Source organism: Cornus florida, unplaced genomic scaffold (genome assembly GCF_030987335.1).
Source record: "Cornus florida cultivar Cherokee Brave unplaced genomic scaffold, ASM3098733v1 CherokeeBrave_3.0.0_Hap2_Chr01, whole genome shotgun sequence".
In the NCBI taxonomy this organism is placed as follows: domain Eukaryota; kingdom Viridiplantae; phylum Streptophyta; class Magnoliopsida; order Cornales; family Cornaceae; genus Cornus; species Cornus florida.
Genome location: NW_026775571.1, coordinates 72,214,062 through 72,234,402, shown reverse-complemented (window position 1 = coordinate 72,234,402; position 20,341 = coordinate 72,214,062). Strand labels below are relative to the sequence as shown.

Sequence of the window (20,341 nt, the reverse complement as noted above, 5' to 3'; positions counted from 1 at the left end):
ATGGACTTTGGTATTGATCATCCCAATCTTTTATAAAAGTTTAAGTCATTGCTTGGACTTTTTAAGTTAAGATGTAGGTTAAATTAGGCTAGAACACAACAATTTTGAACTGTCCATTATTTGGTAGCAGAGAAAATAAGGAAAGAAGAAAAACTTTAAGATTAACAAGTTTCTATAAAGGAGTAGAATTGTTACAAGATTCCATGTTTCCTAATTTCTTCTTGTTTTCCCAATTTCTTGGCAACCAAACATAGGATAAAGTATAAGGACTTAGGAAAAGATTGGTTGAATGGACTTGTATCCAAATTTTCAGATTTTCCAATAGTTATTAGGAAGCCTTTTTATGCATAATGTACAGTTTATTGCAAATTTCAATCACTTGTGAAAGTAGTACAGCAATTATTGAACCTTTTTTTACTATTTCGTTGTTATTATTGTATATATGTTTGAATATTGTTGATGTAGCAAGTCTCATGATTGTTTTTTCCTTTATACCTTATGTGGATACATAATTTGAAACTTTGAACTAGCATTTAGAGACATCGTAGAGCATTCCTTGGCAGATTATCCTGTTAATTTAAGTTTTTCATGCGTTTCACCTATCTTTTAGATTTGATATTCATTTGTTTACAGAAAAAGAAGTCAATGGTCCAAATTTAATCAATAATTAAAACTAAGAATCTACAATCACACAGACACATTTTCTCAATCTTTTGCTCCAACAGTGAGAAGTTGCAAAGCATGACGCGCGTATTTTATTTTGACTAACAATTATGATAACAAGGCTCCAAATTTCCCATCCTCCAGAACTTCTTAAGAACTCAATTCATTTATGCGAACCGAGCTGAGTAATTGGTTTATTTGAGTGAGTCAAGTTTGATCACAACTGTTAAAAAATTAACCAAGCTCAAACTAAGCTCAGACACTGCTTCTAACCAGCCAAGCTGAGCATAAGCTCTATAAAGTTGGCTTGACTCAGCTTGTTTACAGCCTACGAAATGGCTGATCTCATACTTAAATATGTCTCCTTATAGTGGCCAGTTTAAGCTTTCACCATGTCACCTGACCCCTTTTTTTTTATCAAATATATATATATATATATATATATATATATATATATATATATAAAGTAGCATTTTGAATACTAAAGAGTTGAACTATCACAAAAATATACTAGGCCATGTAGAAATTCCCACGTCTTGAAGAACCGGCTGGCTGGTGATTGTCCCTTCCACTTCCAAAACCTTTTCTCCTTTTGCTGATCGAAATGCAGAAAGGAGAGATGACCCTGATTGGGTCTTCAATTTTCTTATTGCCCTTTAAGAAAGACAAAAAAATTAATATTTAGAAGTTGGATTTGATGTGACCTTATTTATAAATTCATTATAGGATAAATTATTTAAGCTTGAAACTTGAACGGAGACTCAAGAAAACGTCATCAGAATATCTCCCATCAGTTAACTGGACTCATGTACACATATTTTTCTGAAAGTAACATGTATGTGTGAGATTTGTCAAACCACCAAATTACAAATTCTGAGTTTCAACAAGAGTATATCTAAAGAAAACAAGGGTTGAAGTAGTTTTTAGTTTAGCATACAGTTGCCAGTTTGAAGAGAGCCTTGCATTCCTAAGCATGCTAACTCTATTTTCTTTCATTAATTCTTTCTTTATTTCTTTGTTTCTGATGCACACTTTCTTATTTCTTTACACTTAGAATAGCCTTCCTTAATTTATAATTATAGTAACATAAAAGCTAAAGCATGTGGTTCCTATTTTGTAGCATAACTACTGCATAAGACTCAGCTTAAATGAAGACTGGACTTATAAATTTGAATATCTGTGTCATGTTCGATTTTCTATTAATAGTTAATAAGTTGGTGTATATGTCTTAAGATGACTGTTCGTGTTCATTCTAGCTTCTCGTGTTTATGGTTATCTTGTTCTGAGATTTGTAACTGTAATTCTTGTTTTGCAAACTAAATCCTATTTGGTGAAAATTTTTATGATCTTTTTTATATACTTTTTTTTTATTTATGAATTTTAGTTATAAATATTTGTGAAGATAATGATTGAAACAGGATCTCCCTTTGCAGGATTTGAAAGACTAATTGGTAAATTTGGGTTGAACTTTAGTCTTGAACAAGCTGAAGGCCCTTATTGTGGATTATAATTTTTACAATTGCAGCACCTTACGGTCTTACCATATTTTAGAGTGCTTTCATCACTTCATACTGGTAAGTCATATCTTTAATTATTTAAATATATATATATATTTTTTATTCCAGTTTTTTTCATGCTAATAATAAATTGGATGTTAACCGCATGAAGCATAAATCTGTACCCAATTGTATATGAAACAAAGTACAATATAAAGTAACAAAATTTATTAATATATAAACAACAAAATTTTCATTTTTTTATTTTTTTATTTTCTTTTGTGTGTGTGTTTTTGTGTTTGAAGGTTGAAAGATTTGTGTAGTTATTCAGTTGTAGAAGCAACAAAAACACTTCCAGTGCTTCCCAAAAATAAAAATCATCATTATCATGGTGTTGTCATAAAACTTTATTTGAAAAAGGATAATTCTTAACTTATTTATTTGACTCGAGAAACTGATGTTATTAATATTTGTGGGCCAATTTGGGTGCTTAATTGGTAATTGATTGTGTGTTTGAATTTTGAATGTCCTAGATTCAAAGGGGGAAGCCACATAAACTTGCACTGAGAATGGCATAGACTTTATAAGTTGTAACCTTCCAGCACAAAATGAGTAGTTGGTAGTCCAAAACTCCTCAATTAAAGGATCACAGTGCTGCTTATTCAGTCTATTAGACAATAATAAAACTCCCAAATATCTAATTGGGAGGGTCCTAATAGAGAAATTAAGCTTTCTGAGAATTAGGTTTTGAGTAGCAGTCTCTATACCAGATCAGAATATGACACCTCTTTGCATTATTTGGAATCAAGCTAGAAATAGAAGTTAAAACTAAATTGAGCTATTGATTCTGTCAGTATTTTAACAGATTCAACATCCCAGCTGCGATTAACATAAGATCATCAACAAAAAGGTCCATTACTTATCCTCTGAGCTGAGCATTTCCAATGGTAATCGAAACCCCCTAGAGTTATTCTCTAATTAAAAATACGAGGTAGAACCTTCATTCCTATAACAAATGGTATGAGGACATTGGATCCTTCCTCCTTCCCTTATTAGGTAAACCATACAACCATTAACATCCAAGGAAAAGAACTTTTCAACAATTTCAATAAAAGAAATAAAAATAAAAACTGTAAGTGTTTTTTTTTCTTCCTTTTATCTATTCGATTGGGTTAAGTGATGCTTTATATATGCTTATTTTTGTGTGTTTTACCTATCATTAACGTGCTTAGTTGGATTAATTCCGAAGAATGTGTATTGAATTAATGAATTAGGAATATATGAGTACTCCCAAGTGCCTTTGTAAGCTAGCAGATTTGAGATTGAATCTTTTCAACATGTAATGTGTAGAAGTGCAAATTGGTAAATTTAAGTTGGACTGTTATGTCCATATATGTGCTCTATCCTTCCTTTTTGTATCTAATGTGCCTGTGTTGGTAATTTATTTGTAGATGTTGAATACCCGGTGTTCTCCAAATAAATTCAAGGAAACGGTTTGCAATTTAAGTGAAGACATTGCCGTACAAGAGATTGGGTTTGGGTCCCTTTTAGACATTGAGTGTACCATTTTGAAGCGCAACCTGTGCTTATGGTTGGTAGAACACTTTGACCCTAGAACATCTCATCTCACCCTTGAATCTGGCGCTCGGATCCATGTTACGCCAAGTGACGTTGAAGAGGTACTTGGCCTACCCTCGGGAAGAGGAGAAGATGTGCCAAATTATATTGTACAAAGTGTGCATTGGTTAGAAAATGGCATTTTTTTAAAGGACGGTGTAATAGAAGTGCCAAACTTAGTGCATCAATTAGACGTTCTTCCTGTTGGGGATGACTTCAAGAGGGCTTTTGTCCTTTTCGCTTGCGGATCACTTCTAGCACCCATATCGAAAAATGAGACAAGCAAAAGGTTATTGGCAGCGGTTGACAATGTGGATGCTATTAAATCGTATAATTGGGGGAAGTTTGTTTTAGATTGGTTGAAAAAAGGAATTGCGTCCTATAAAGGAAAGGAAGGAAGAGAAGGTTGTACATACATACATGGATGCTTGTTCTTTCTCATGGTATGTTCTAAGATATAATATTTGTAATGTGTCTATCATTTTATTTTAAATAGCTATAATGTCATTATCATAATGGCTTATATGTTGTAGCTTTTCTACCTACACCGTGTGGATGTCAATGGACCAAAACCGAAGCCTGAGATGTCATGCGTACGTGGATGGACCAACAAATTAATAGGCGAGAGGTTGAATTTGGAGAAGCATAAATATAATGGTTTCGGCTTCGGTGAGGTAAAGTTTACAACTGATACATCTGAAGATGCCGATAAGGTAATCACGTCAATTATGGCTTTTTATAATTGGTACTAAATATACGGTTATATTTGCATATTCATAATTACTTGGAACTCTACGGTTACATTTATATATTAACTGATATATATATTTATTAAACTTGTTTAAAATTGTTAGGAGTTGGCATATGAAATTATTAAAGTTGTTAAGAAATGGAAGCAACGGCACAATGTAGGCCAAGGCAGGGGGTCGAGATCCTCAGAACCCAGTTCATCCACACGACAACCTAACCCATCTTCGCAATTGTTTGCACAACACAATCCGATTGAGGAGGAAGATGAATCCCACATACCAGTGGAGGAGGAATTCGAAACCTCCACAAGACAAGCAAACTCACCCTGGCAATCTTTTACAAAACACGATCCCATGGAGGAGGAAGGAGAAATCCCCGCACCAATGGAGGAGGAAGTGGGAACCTCCACAGCAATGGAAGAGGAGCGTGATGTGCAGGAAGCAGTGATCCCTTTATTACGTGTTATAAAGCCTGGGCGCCATAAGGGATCACCTTGGGTTGAAATGAAGGTCAACCGATTGCGTATCCTTCGTCCAGAAGCAAAGGCAGTCATCTCATATGTAATACCCCTAATTTTAAAATGATAGTTTCGGTATTTATTTATTTATTTTTATTATATATTTTTTTAATTGTTTAATTGATTATTTGACTAATTGTTTATGTGTTTAATTGAATTAAGTGTTACTTGATTAATTGGCTACTTATCTATGTGTTATTTGTATTTTGTCTAGGTGTTATTTGTATTATTTGTTTAATTAGATTGTGTGCTTAAATGATGTATTTGATTAATGTTAATTAATTGTAAATTAAATATTTTCATTTCTTTTATTATTTTATTTTATTTTTCTTTTATGGTTATGGTTAGTAGTAATTGGCCAACCAATTGGGTCCCATGGACTGCTTGGATAGGAGGTTGGATAGGTATGGATAATTATCCATGGATAGTTGTATATGTATATATATAGATATATATGTATATACATATATATAAAAAGGAAAGTAATTTATTAATATTATAGTAACTTTAGTATTAATAAATAATCTGATGTATATATTTTATATATTTATATAATAAGGATATACATATATTTTATACGTAACATGTTTTAAGTTACCTTTTTAATATTATGGTAACTTTAGTATAAATAAATAATCTGATGTATATATTTTATTTATTTAATGAGAATACAGATAGATTATATACTTAACATGTTTTAAGTTACCTTTTAATATTATGGTAACTTTAGTATTACTAAATAATCTAATGTATATATTTTATTTAATTAATAATGATATACATAGATTATATACTTAACATATTTTAAGTTACCTTTTTAATATTTTCATTTTTATTTATTTTTATTAAGTTGACTTGGATTGGGAAAAGGAATAGGGTTATTATTTAGCCTATAAATACACAACTATAGGTTGAAAAAGGAGTGAAAATATATCACGTAATATATTCTAGAGAGAGAGAGTTAGAGAGAGAAGGAGAAAGAGGGAGGAAGGAGGAGAAAACCCTTTAGAGAGAAGATCAAGGAAGAAGAAGTTTAACTTTCAATCCGAAAGTTTAAGGCAAGTTCTTCTTCTATCTCTTTCCCTTTGATTCGTGTTTCTGTACATGCCTAGGAAATTCCAGGATTTACTAAACACATAAAATTAAATAATTATGCATGTTTAATTGGATTAAAGCATAGGTTTTTGTGAAATTGGGTCATATCTGTTATTGTGTTATAAATTAAAAAATGCATGATTTTGATTTGATTTCTGGTGTGAATTTTTACATGTTTGAATTATGTATTTTTCATATCTGTGGAATGATGGAACGTAGAAACATGCCTAGGATTCCTGAACATTAAATAGGGACTAGGTTTGGGTTTAAATAAATTTAAATACACTCAATCATAACGATGCTTGCTATTTAAATGTTTACACAAACGAATGGATTTAATATTTTAAAATGCTTTAGCAATTGAGATTAAATGTGTAGGATGAATTGGATATGGAGAATGCTTATTTGACGATATAATAAAATATCATCATGTATAAGATTCAGTTTGTGTAGGACATATGATATATGAGCTTAAATAAATAATAAGTCATTCATATTCTGTGATAACTTGATATCATATTATCATAGTTATTTCTGGAATGTTTGATGTATTTCTTTAATTATTACATCAATTGTTGGATTGTGTGGTTTAATGCACCGGTATGGGACGGTGGCATTCTAGGGACGGATTAACTTATCAGTTAAGTCCTACCTATTTTATATAAGGGAATGGATTAACTAAAATGTTAAGTCCTACTTATATTCAAGTCAGGTCAGCTGAACAAGTTGAATGACTTATAGAGGATTAATTTATTATATAAGGGAATGGATTAACTAAAATATTAAGTCCTACTTATATTCAAGTCAGGTCAGCTGAACAAGTTGAATGACTTATGGAGGATTAATTTATACTGGATAGGATGGTCACTAGATTTTATATATATAAGTATGGTGCCATGATATGATCTTGAGTCTCAGGATCAGTGGTTAGGGTGCGTATATCGCCAGGGATGTGTAGCTAGATATAGTGTAGTTGTGTACCCTGGTAGGTCTAGGTACTCATGCCCACTATATGTGCGTTTTGCATGTTGCCTACTATTCAGGTTGAGACAACCCTATAGTCTAGTGAGGTTCCTTTAGTGTGTATATATATATATACGGACTACTAGTTACTGTTGGATTGACTAGGATGTATACGTGTATCGGATCTCTGCTTGGACTGTAGTAGAGTAGAACTTGTTTGTGGGCCTGACCCACCATTATTTTTCAGGTGTTCGTCACGAGTAGAGGTTGTTCGTGCTGAGCGGGGATCAATCTACTTCATTCTTCCGATGCTACATAGGAATTCATTTATGATTCAGTTTCCTGTTTTAGAATACTGTCATTTATTTAGTTTGGATTTTCTAGGGGTCCACACAGTATGGATTCCCGAGTTGTATTTTGGAGGATCAGTTGTATCAGAAGAGTTTATTAATTAATGGAAATATATTATGAGGTTTATTATTAGATTATCATTTTAGTTTCTTGTCAGCATTTTATTTATTCTTCTTTATTCTTTTGTACTCTGTGTTCGTTTATTATCAATTTGTTTTGATATCCTCGGGTATTCGAGCGTGGGCCTGGCCAACCCACATTCGGAAATTCGGGGGTATCACAGTTGGTATCAGAGCACTCCAGGTTCAAGTGTCCTTAGGAGTGTCTTTCGTTATGTGACTTCCGCGTTGCGTCTCTTAAAACTTAGAGCTCATATTATGATTCGTTGTACTCTATTTACGGTTCGTTAGGAGGAGCTGATGTCAATTAGATTCTGTAGTTACAGAATGGTTGGCATTAGGAGGAGGATTGGGTTCAAGGTGAAAGCAATAAAAACCCAAAGAAGTAAAGAAGTAAGTTATCGATTTCATTGCCCGAAAGCAGAGTTAAGGATTGACGGTTTAGGTTCGTTTGGCGTTACTTTAAAAGTATAAGCCAAGGAAGGATTTAGGTGTACGTGATAGGTCACCGCATATCGGGACCAACACGACTTCAGTTGATCTCAAAAAGGAGACAAGCGAAGAGTAGGAGCCGAAGAGGATCCTAATGGAGGAGATTTATGTGCATTCAGTAGAGAGGGTACTAAATCTTGAAGATGGATGATCGCACGAGGTGATCTGAATTACTAATAGTATAGCGAATGTTATTAGTAGAATTAGGGTTGATCAATTTACAAATAATTAAGCTTTCTTATCATCTTTAAAAGAGGTATATAAGAAGTATTGTTCAGGAGTTTGGGGATCGGATGTGTTCTTATCAGAACGAAATACATAATTTTTAAATCACATACAAAAAGGCATTGGTATTATGTTGTGACGTTCTAATTCGATTTATAAAGTCAAGTAAGACAGTTTACATTCCGCATATAAGGAGGATGAGGGTTAAGCCCTTGGTATTTGTTTAGGAAAACATTTGTGCTTTTAAGCGATGTTTTAAAGGATATGTTTCGAGGTTGGATAATTATTTACGAAACTATTAAAGGAAATTTTGAAATAATCTAGTAATGTTGATTTCAAAGGAGACTTTCTTTTCTAGAAAGAACGATGTCCTAAATAGGAGTATATTTTGTTTTATTGTGTTTATCATACGTGTTTTTTTATTTTTATTTTTTGTTAATTACTCGGGATTTGGTATGCGGTTTAGTTGGGGACAGAAGTGTGTGATCAGCCAACTATTAATTTAATAACATAACATGGAGTAATAGCGCTATTTACGCTAGATTTGTGAGTGTACGGTCGTAGGATTTGGTAGATACACATAAATCTAGTCAATCTATTGGACCTGGACATGTGTCATTATGGTGTGTTTTGGGATGTGATAATTAAACCATCACTACGAGTCAAACAATCTAGAACGATTAATTTGATATACTTTACGTTATGTATGGATTCGTATCATATTACAACGCCATGATATTGGTGATTGTTAATGTTTCGGTATACTTGAGGTAGTGGTAAATAAAGATCACTAAAACGCCATGATGATATATCAGAGGTGCTAGATTTGCTAAATATCTTCTTGAAAATTTCAGAAGTTGTTACCAAGTCAGAAGGAGGATTTAGTACTGGATTAAATACTTATTAGAATGACACCGAGTGAGGATAGGAGACTGAATAAATATTTATCAGTCTATTCTTAATCAAGAATTTTATTCGTGAGGGCGTGTCATTAGGAGGAGTTGCCGGTGTTGCATATAGAGGAGGAAACTAAGTCTTATTCACTTGCATAAATAATATGAAATTTTTTTTTTTAGGTCACAACTTGCAACAATTAGCTGTTGCTAGGAAATTAATGACTTATGTGGAGGATGGAAAGATTTCATATTCTTTTGAAGTTAGACAAAGAAGTTGGATTGACACTAACTTGTCTTAAAGAAGCAGGGTGTGTCAAAGATAAGATGGTAAGACCAAACACCTATATAAAGATGAGGTGCATGGTATATATGGAAAGGTCGTAGTTTGTTGACTTTTGTTGAGTTAAAGTCATAGTTGACTATTGATAAATGGAATTACCGATTGACTTTCAATATCGGTAAGTTTATCACAGATCAGTAGTGGATAGATTGAGTTGCAGAATTCGCTTTTGAAGATGCTCCAATTTAAACAATGGGTACAGACGAAAACTGGTGGTACCGGAATAACAGTACTTTCTGCAGACAAATTGGATGGAGGATGCAAAGACTGAGTTTCACAACTCTTAGTTCTTTATTCACCCTAGTAGAAACATGATGATTCACAGTATGAAGCAGGTGTTTGGAGGACAGGCAGGAAGAGGAATATAGTGTTTTTTCTCTAAGTCTAATATTTATTAAATAGTAGAGATGGACCATCAGAGATCACTGGATTCTTGCAGCTATTTTCTATACTGAAGTGGAAATGACAGAGCATTTTCACGGATTTAGTTGAGGGATTGCTGATTTGATGCAAGGGTCAGGATTCTAGATGGGATATTGGTTGACTGATAAAATTAAATCAGTTTCATTTTATCTATTTTTATCAAGCTGGTAAGATATCAGTTCATACGAATATAACGGATCACGAGACGGTTTAGATAGATAGAAGTGGTAATTCACACTTTATATCAAGTTCCGTCTGGTAGAAGCAATTATGGAAGTAGATGCTCTTAACAAATGATAGAATAATTAGTTGTTGAGTTATTAGATGCATTTATAGCAAGTGTAATAATAACACTTGTTATTACTACGGTAGTTGAGGAGTTCAATTTTGAATATCGGAGCTGACCCTAGAGAAGGTGTTACCTTACTCAGATGGAGTTTAAGGTAGTGGAGGAGGAGTTAGTAGTTTCTATAAATAGTGATATGACGGTCGAGCGACTGAGATGGAAATTTATAATTTTTTTTGGTACACCCAGACGGTTAGAAGGTACATCACGACATCAAATGTCAGTTTTGGTGAACAGGTACGGATAGGGACGTGTCTATAATTGCCCTAAGTGTAAAACCTGCTACAAAGGTGGAAAGTTGATCATTAGATATCATAGGAATCTTTAGCCACTTCCTATACCAAATATGGAAGTTGAACTAAACAGGAGTGATAGTCGGTGGGAATGATCGACATTGATTTAGAATTTCAATTTTCCATATGGAATCCGAGTGGTGGATTGAGAAAGATTGCTTGAGGACATAAATTTGAGTGATGCTTCTTTTAGAACTTCATAGTAGTTTTATAGTTCAGTGATAGTGGTGTTATAGCATGTGGATGTCCATATTAGTGGATGTAAAGTGCTATTTCGAAGGAGCTTTATGAAGATTTTAGAGTAGCAGCTCTACTTCATAAATATAGACGGGGGAATTAATCGAGAGATAAATTAGACCATAAAGGATATGTTTGAGGCGTATATCCTAGATTTGCATGGACTGTTGGAAGAATTTACTTCACTTGTCGGAATTTTGTCTGTGATATTGTTGGCACAAGGAGGTTAGTGTGACAACTTTGGAGGTTTTGTATCTTTCACAATGCATACCTCTCATTTGTTGGTTGGAAATGGAAGTAAGGGTTGTACAATTAGACCTCGACTTCATTTAAAAATATGTCGAAAATAGATACTTCCCTTTATATTGAACTGCGCGCGGTTGGGAAGCAACAGTAGGATGTTGTAAATAGTTGAACTCGTATACTAGAGTTTTTCTATCAGGGAGTAGTTTGCTCGTTCTGTTTTCTATGTAGGAAGATAGGCGATTTTTGGAGAAAGGTCAATTTTACTTATTACATTGACTTTTACACGATTGTGTTTCGCAATTGAGGCAGTCACCTCTGACTTAGCGTTACCAAATTATTAGCGCTGGGTGCATAGGAGTTTGTGCGTATATTCTATGGCACTTGGAGGTATGTAGATCATTCCCTTGTCGACATAGGAGGATTACGTTGTTATTTGATACAACCTACGCATTGTATGATTATTGTGTTTCTTAAAATATAGGAACTCTGTATACCACTGGGTATATTAGAGTTAAGTGGAGCCCTTATAGTGAGGTTGCGTCTATTTGGGAATATGATGATGTTTTTCGCTCACAGTTTCCAAGCATAATAGAAGAAAGTAAGGGCGAATTCCGAGGACGGAATTCCTTTTATTAGGGGGGGAGAATGTAATACCCCTAATTTTAAAATGATAGTTTCGGTATTTATTTATTTATTTTTATTATATATTTTTTTAATTGTTTAATTGATTATTTGACTAATTGTTTATGTGTTTAATTGAATTAAGTGTTACTTGATTAATTGGCTACTTATCTATGTGTTATTTGTATTTTGTCTAGGTGTTATTTGTATTATTTGTTTAATTAGATTGTGTGCTTAAATGATGTATTTGATTAATGTTAATTAATTGTAAATTAAATATTTTCATTTCTTTTATTATTTTATTTTATTTTTCTTTTATGGTTATGGTTAGTAGTAATTGGCCAACCAATTGGGTCCCATGGACTGCTTGGATAGGAGGTTGGATAGGTATGGATAATTATCCATGGATAGTTGTATATGTATATATATAGATATATATGTATATACATATATATAAAAAGGAAAGTAATTTATTAATATTATAGTAACTTTAGTATTAATAAATAATCTGATGTATATATTTTATATATTTATATAATAAGGATATACATATATTTTATACGTAACATGTTTTAAGTTACCTTTTTAATATTATGGTAACTTTAGTATAAATAAATAATCTGATGTATATATTTTATTTATTTAATGAGAATACAGATAGATTATATACTTAACATGTTTTAAGTTACCTTTTAATATTATGGTAACTTTAGTATTACTAAATAATCTAATGTATATATTTTATTTAATTAATAATGATATACATAGATTATATACTTAACATATTTTAAGTTACCTTTTTAATATTTTCATTTTTATTTATTTTTATTAAGTTGACTTGGATTGGGAAAAGGAATAGGGTTATTATTTAGCCTATAAATACACAACTATAGGTTGAAAAAGGAGTGAAAATATATCACGTAATATATTCTAGAGAGAGAGAGTTAGAGAGAGAAGGAGAAAGAGGGAGGAAGGAGGAGAAAACCCTTTAGAGAGAAGATCAAGGAAGAAGAAGTTTAACTTTCAATCCGAAAGTTTAAGGCAAGTTCTTCTTCTATCTCTTTCCCTTTGATTCGTGTTTCTGTACATGCCTAGGAAATTCCAGGATTTACTAAACACATAAAATTAAATAATTATGCATGTTTAATTGGATTAAAGCATAGGTTTTTGTGAAATTGGGTCATATCTGTTATTGTGTTATAAATTAAAAAATGCATGATTTTGATTTGATTTCTGGTGTGAATTTTTACATGTTTGAATTATGTATTTTTCATATCTGTGGAATGATGGAACGTAGAAACATGCCTAGGATTCCTGAACATTAAATAGGGACTAAGTTTGGGTTTAAATAAATTTAAATACACTCAATCATAACGATGCTTGCTATTTAAATGTTTACACAAACGAATGGATTTAATATTTTAAAATGCTTTAGCAATTGAGATTAAATGTGTAGGATGAATTGGATATGGAGAATGCTTATTTGACGATATAATAAAATATCATCATGTATAAGATTCAGTTTGTGTAGGACATATGATATATGAGCTTAAATAAATAATAAGTCATTCATATTCTGTGATAACTTGATATCATATTATCATAGTTATTTCTGGAATGTTTGATGTATTTCTTTAATTATTACATCAATTGTTGGATTGTGTGGTTTAATGCACCGGTATGGGACGGTGGCATTCTAGGGACGGATTAACTTATCAGTTAAGTCCTACCTATTTTATATAAGGGAATGGATTAACTAAAATGTTAAGTCCTACTTATATTCAAGTCAGGTCAGCTGAACAAGTTGAATGACTTATAGAGGATTAATTTATTATATAAGGGAATGGATTAACTAAAATATTAAGTCCTACTTATATTCAAGTCAGGTCAGCTGAACAAGTTGAATGACTTATGGAGGATTAATTTATACTGGATAGGATGGTCACTAGATTTTATATATATAAGTATGGTGCCATGATATGATCTTGAGTCTCAGGATCAGTGGTTAGGGTGCGTATATCGCCAGGGATGTGTAGCTAGATATAGTGTAGTTGTGTACCCTGGTAGGTCTAGGTACTCATGCCCACTATATGTGCGTTTTGCATGTTGCCTACTATTCAGGTTGAGACAACCCTATAGTCTAGTGAGGTTCCTTTAGTGTGTATATATATATATACGGACTACTAGTTACTGTTGGATTGACTAGGATGTATACGTGTATCGGATCTCTGCTTGGACTGTAGTAGAGTAGAACTTGTTTGTGGGCCTGACCCACCATTATTTTTCAGGTGTTCGTCACGAGTAGAGGTTGTTCGTGCTGAGCGGGGATCAATCTACTTCATTCTTCCGATGCTACATAGGAATTCATTTATGATTCAGTTTCCTGTTTTAGAATACTGTCATTTGTTTAGTTTGGATTTTCTAGGGGTCCACACAGTATGGATTCCCGAGTTGTATTTTGGAGGATCAGTTGTATCAGAAGAGTTTATTAATTAATGGAAATATATTATGAGGTTTATTATTAGATTATCATTTTAGTTTCTTGTCAGCATTTTATTTATTCTTCTTTATTCTTTTGTACTCTGTGTTCGTTTATTATCAATTTGTTTTGATATCCTCGGGTATTCGAGCGTGGGCCTGGCCAACCCACATTCGGAAATTCGGGGGTATCACATCATATGCCATGGATGAGAGCAGAAATGATGAGTGAGAAATTATATAAATAATTTCTTATTTGCTCTATATTTACTTACTTTCTATGCTCAAACACTTAATATGTTATTGTTTAATTATAGTGAAATGCTGGTGAACATAAATGATATTTTCCTCACAAGAAAAGAGATGAGAACAATCTCTTACAATCATTGGATATCAAATATGGTATGTTCACTTAAAGTTCATTGATTTTTCAAACCAATCACACGCATGCATTAATGGTTTAAATGTGATCATTGTAGGTGGTTGAAGTCTATTGCCAAATGCTCCAGCTGAAACAAAAGCGTAGAGGAACCAAATTTTTCTTTCCGCCTTCGATTGGGGTAACAAATTCTTCTATCTATAGTGAATGTTTGTTTGACACATATTAGGTTATCAATTGTGTGCATTTTTAGATTGAACTTTCCAAGATACCTTCAAAAGTGGTTGATAGGAAAGGTAAAATACAAGCAGTTTGGAACAAGTATAAAAGGATAAGGAATGTCGATGATAACAAAGTTTGCCAATTCAATATGGTAATATTTATCGCTTGCAAACATAAATAATTATTATACTTTTATCAAAAAAATATGATTCTAAAAGTAATTAAATTTTTACATTGTTAAATATGCAGCTTTTCTTTCCAATACTTGTAAATGAGAAACATTGGTGCTTGTATGTCTTTAACATTTGCGATAGTCGTATGGATGTGTTGGATTCAATGAAGCAATGTTCGCATGATAAGCGTACTCCAGACAAGATGTCAAAAGATTTGGTAAACGCTTATTACATATGAGCTCATTTTTTTGATTATGTATTCATTTACTGTTAAATTAGGACGGTAAAGTATACAAGTTGAAGAACGTGGTACTGAATTTTTTACTCTAATCATTTATATATTGTGCATTTGTAGGTAATGTTGGTTGAGGTATTCACCGGAAGAGATCTACAAAACTTCATATACAATGTGCCCAACGTACCTCAACAGCCCGATAGGTAATTTTATCACTTAATGTTCCTAGTTTGGTGTACTGATTATGTTCACAATTATAATTAACAGATACCTAAACAGTCTTTTATTCAGTGATAGTTGTGGTGCTTTCATGTTGGACTTCATGGAGAAATGGGATGGTTCACTCAGTCACCCAAAAGAGAAGGTGAAGCCCAATTCTATTTTTTACATGGGTCTTATTTATTTTTTTCCCCGAATGAAGAAAATACCGAATTACTAAATCACACAATCTCCTCGATACTCTTCGTTAATCATTTAATTCTCTGTTTTCTTCTAAACCATTGGTGCATTGTTAATCTAAGCACCCACTGGTCATTAGTCTTCAAAGGAAGAAATGGGTCTTGCCTTTAAAGGTTTCAAAAAATATATTTGTAAAACTGATCCACATTCCTACATACTTTTGTTCAAGGGTTGAAACTGGAGGGTCTTCAATTCCAATACATGCAAACATAATTTAAAAAATTAATGCAACCACAAAATGCATCCACTATAACGTTTTCCTTCCTCTTCACTGCACTCCCCATTCTGTTTTTACACGTTTTCCAGCTTATACCTTTCTTTTTTCTTTTTGCATCTTTTAAACCCATGTTTGTGTGCAAGTACTTCGCTTTTTCCGATCTCTCCCCGCTAGGCTGCAATGTCGTAGTGTCAATAGCGGGAAGACCAGGGGACTATGGCACGTGTTGAAACAAAGAGAGCGGTAAGCACCCCCTTTAGGCAACAAAATTTTCAACCTTAGAACCCCCTAATGCAGTATACCCTTAATGTGTGCCATTTTTTTGAAAGAGAAAGCATCCAGCTCTAGTGAGTACGGATCTAACATGAAGTAAGCAATAAAATGAACCATGTAATGAATGATATAGAAAATGTTTGACATCCACTGTATAATGGGTCCTATCGAGTAGAAACCAGCTTTGCTAGATGAGGTTTAAATGAATAGCATATTCTTAAATATTTTCAGACAGTTTTTCATTGTCAAAGAATTCAGTATGAGATCAGTAGCTTAAATCATCAGTCAACCTTGTTTTTCCTACATCACCTAACCAATTAGATACGCAAATACTGGACTCCTGTCATTTTAAATGAACATATTGCAGTTTATATGGTCACTTCACTGTACTTAGTGGTGCTCATTAAAAATGAACCGAACACAAAAGATACTGAAACTACGACATATTGAAATGAATGACTAAAAAATTTCAAAATAAATAGTCACTTTAAGATTACTTTTGGAATGTCAGAAAAAGGTGCGTGCCATTGAGTGTTTGGAATCAGTAAAAAGGGATAACTATTTTGGGACAGGGAGATCTTTCGTATTATTAGATTTGTTTTGGTTTTGTTTATGTTCTGTCTCTGTGCTGATCTGACCAAATTGCTAACATATTTCCCAAGGATGAAGCTACCTGTTTATGCAATATTTCACATATAAAAGTTTAGTATCACCGAGATTTTGTGCATATGCCAAATTCAACATTGTTGAAAAAGTTTTCTTTATCAAATATATAGTTTTTGCAACACTAGATTCCTATCTATTTACACTTATATGTATTCACGCATGAAGTCCATTTCCCTATCCTATATTCATGATTTGTCTTTACCTGGTTTAATTTGCAGGTGGATGTTGATAGATTACGTGCAATTATTGCTTCAAATTTGCTTTCAGATGACAATAACAAAATGAAGGATTTTGTAAAGAACAAAGCACTTTATCCATTTGGTTAAGCATGTTGATTTCAAGTAAGCTTCCATCAGCTTACTTGTGGTTAGTAATTTTTTTTATTTTTTTTATTTTTATGATTCTAACATCACCTCCATCAGCCAACAAGGTACCATTTACCTCAAGGAACCTCACATACCAGTATTTGCCCAGTTGGAAGCTAGAGGAAGTGGGATAGGACGATCGTTGAATTTTCTAAAAAGTGGTACCTGAAATGATGTGGGATATGGGACATTTGTATTGTTGAATAGTGTCATTTTTTTTTTCATGTATTTTGCACTCTGTTGGTGTTAGCTATTTTTAAAGTTTTAAAGAATAGTAGCTTTGCAACTTTTGATTGTGGATTAGGTTGGTATATTTTTGCAACTATTGTATGGCTTATTATATTGGCATCTACCTTACATGAAATCAAATGAAGTTGCTCTTTCAAATGAAGTCTCAATGAAATTTCTTTCACTACTATATTAATGTACTAATTTCAAATTTGATGGAGTTTAAAACTGAAGCAGTTTATAATGAATGAAAAATTGGTTTGGATCTTCCTTGGTTCCATGGTGTCGATAAATGGATAGTTTAATGAATGAAAAATTGGTTTGGATCTTCCTTAGAGAAAACGTGGTACCTTGACGCCAAAAAGAAGTACCTTCAGTTCAAAAAATGTGGTCCCTTTGGGAAAAAAGTAGTACCTTTACAAAAAGGTACCTATTTTTGCAATTGAAAATGGTATTACACCCCACATCGCTAATTAAGTTGCACATTACATCCACAAACAGCTCCATTAGCGCCATCAATAAGTGTTTAGAGAAAACGTGGTACCTTGACGCCAAAAATGAGTACCTTCAGTTCAAAAACGTGGTACCTTTGGAAAAAAAGTGGTACCTTCGCAAAAGGAATTTATTTTTGCAGTTGAAAACGTGGTTTTATACCCCACACCGCTAATTAGGTTGCACATTACATCCATAAATAAGTGTTTAGAGAAAACGTGGTACCTTGACGCCAAAAAGAAGTACCTTCAGTTCAAAAAACGTGGTCCCTTTAGGAAAAAAGTACTACCTTTACAAAAGGTACCTATTTTTGCAATTGAAAGTGGTATTACACCCCACATCGCTAATTAAGTTGCACATTACATCCACAAACAGCTCCATTAGCGCCATGAATAAGTGTTTAGAGAAAACGTGGTACCTTGACGCCAAAAAGTGGTACCTTCAGTTCAAAAACGTGGTACCTTTGGAAAAAAAGTGGTACCTTCGCAAAATGAATTTATTTTTGCAGTTGAAAACGTGGTTTTATACCCCACACCGCTAATTAGGTTGCACATTACATCCATAAATAAGTGTTTAGAGAAAACGTGGTACCTTGACGCCAAAAAGAAGTACCTTCAGTTCAAAAAACGTGGTCCATTTGGGAAAAAAGTAGTACCTTTACAAAATGTACCTATTTTTGCAATTGAAAATGGTATTACACCCCGCATCGCTAATTAAGTTGTACATTACATCCACAAACAGCTCCATTAGCGCCATGAATAAGTGTTTAGAGAAAACGTGGTACCTTGACACCAAAAAGTGGTACCTTTAGTTCAATAACATGGTACCTTTGGAAAAAAAGTGGTACCTTTGCAAAAGAGATTTATTTTTGCAATTGAAAATGGTTATACCCCACACCGCTAATTAGGTTGCACATTACATCCATAAATAAATCCATTAGCGCCATGAATAAGTGTTTAGAGAAAATGTGGTACCCTGACGCCAAAAAGAAGTACCTTCAGTCCAAAAACGTGGTACCTTCACAAAAGGGACTTATTTTTGCAATTGAAAATGGTATTACACCCCACAGCACTAATTAAGTTGCACATTACACCCATAAATAGCTCCCGTTAGCGCCATGAATAAGTGTTTAGACAAAACGTGGTACCTTTTTTCCAAAAAGTGGTACCTTCAGTTCAAAAACGTGGTACCTTTGGAAAAGAAATGGTACCTCCGCAAAAGAGACTTATTTTTGCAATTGAAAATGGTATTACACCCCGCATCGCTAATTAAGTTGCACATTACATCCACAAACAGCTCCATTAGCGCCATGAATAAGTGTTTAGAGAAAATGTGGTACCTTGACGCCAAAAAGTGGTACCTTTAGTTCAATAACATGGTACCTTTGGAAAAAAAGTGGTACCTTTGCAAAAGAGATTTATTTTTGCAATTGAAAATGGTTATACCCCACACCGCTAATTAGGTTGCACATTACATCCATAAATAAATCCATTAGCGCCATGAATAAGTGTTTAGATAAAATGTGGTACCCTGACGCCAAAAAGAAGTACCTTTAGTTCAAAAACGTGGTACCTTCGCAAAAGGGACTTATTTTTGCAATTGAAAATGGTATTACACCCCACAGCGCTAATTAAGTTGCACATTACACCCATAAATAGCTCCCGTTAGCGCCATGAATAAGTGTTTAGACAAAACGTGGTACCTTTTTTCCAAAAAGTGGTACCTTCAGTTCAAAAACGTGGTACCTTTGGAAAAGAAATGGTACCTCCGCAAAAGAGACTTATTTTTGCAATTGAAAATGGTATTACACCCCGCATCGCTAATTAAATTGCACATTACATCCACAAACAGCTCAGTTAGCGCCATGAATAAGTGTTTAGAGAAAACGTGGTACCTTGACGCCAAAAAGTGGTACCTTCAGTTCAAAAACGTGGTACCTTTGGAAAAAAAGTGGTACCTTCGCAAAAGGAATTTATTTTTGCAGTTGAAAACGTGGTTTTATACCCCACACCGCTAATTAGGTTGCACATTACATCCATAAATAAGTGTTTAGAGAAAACGTGGTACCTTGACGACAAAAAGAAGTACCTTCAGTTCAAAAAACGTGGTCCATTTGGGAAAAAAGTAGTACCTTTACAAAATGTACCTATTTTTGCAATTGAAAATGGTATTACACCCCGCATCGCTAATTAAGTTGCACATTACATCCACAAACAGCTCCATTAGCGCCATGAATAAGTGTTTAGAGAAAACGTGGTACCTTGACGCCAAAAAGTGGTACCTTTAGTTCAATAACATGGTACCTTTGGAAAAAAAGTGGTACCTTTGCAAAAGAGATTTATTTTTGCAATTGAAAATGGTTATACACCACACCGCTAATTAGGTTGCACATTACATCCATAAATAAATCCATTAGCGCCATGAATAAGTGTTTAGAGAAAATGTGGTACCCTGACGCAAAAAA

General features: G+C 33.4%; 2 protein-coding genes across 3 annotated transcripts; both read left to right on the top strand.

Moving 5' to 3' along the window:
- Window positions 1-3,727: 3,727 nt before the first annotated feature.
- LOC132274511 (uncharacterized) lies at window positions 3,728-7,960 on the top strand. Its single transcript, XM_059775801.1, has 4 exons — window positions 3,728-4,219; window positions 4,310-4,489; window positions 4,631-5,086; window positions 7,913-7,960. Exons 1-4 carry the CDS (start codon window positions 4,217-4,219, stop codon window positions 7,958-7,960), a joined length of 687 nt encoding a protein of 228 aa, XP_059631784.1. The 5' UTR covers window positions 3,728-4,216.
- Window positions 7,961-14,371: 6,411 nt separating this feature from the next.
- LOC132301339 (uncharacterized) lies at window positions 14,372-17,525 on the top strand. 2 transcript variants are annotated; one of them, XM_059798680.1, is made up of 8 exons: window positions 14,372-14,396; window positions 14,486-14,570; window positions 14,648-14,728; window positions 14,801-14,920; window positions 15,019-15,159; window positions 15,298-15,380; window positions 15,469-15,541; window positions 17,011-17,525. In XM_059798680.1, the coding sequence occupies exons 1-8, from the start codon at window positions 14,374-14,376 to the stop codon at window positions 17,116-17,118; spliced, it is 714 nt and encodes a 237-aa protein (XP_059654663.1). In that variant the 5' UTR covers window positions 14,372-14,373; the 3' UTR covers window positions 17,119-17,525. The 2 variants fall into 2 exon arrangements, with proteins under 2 accessions (XP_059654663.1, XP_059654610.1); XM_059798627.1 differs by having other exon boundaries at window positions 15,457-15,541.
- Window positions 17,526-20,341: the final 2,816 nt, after the last annotated feature.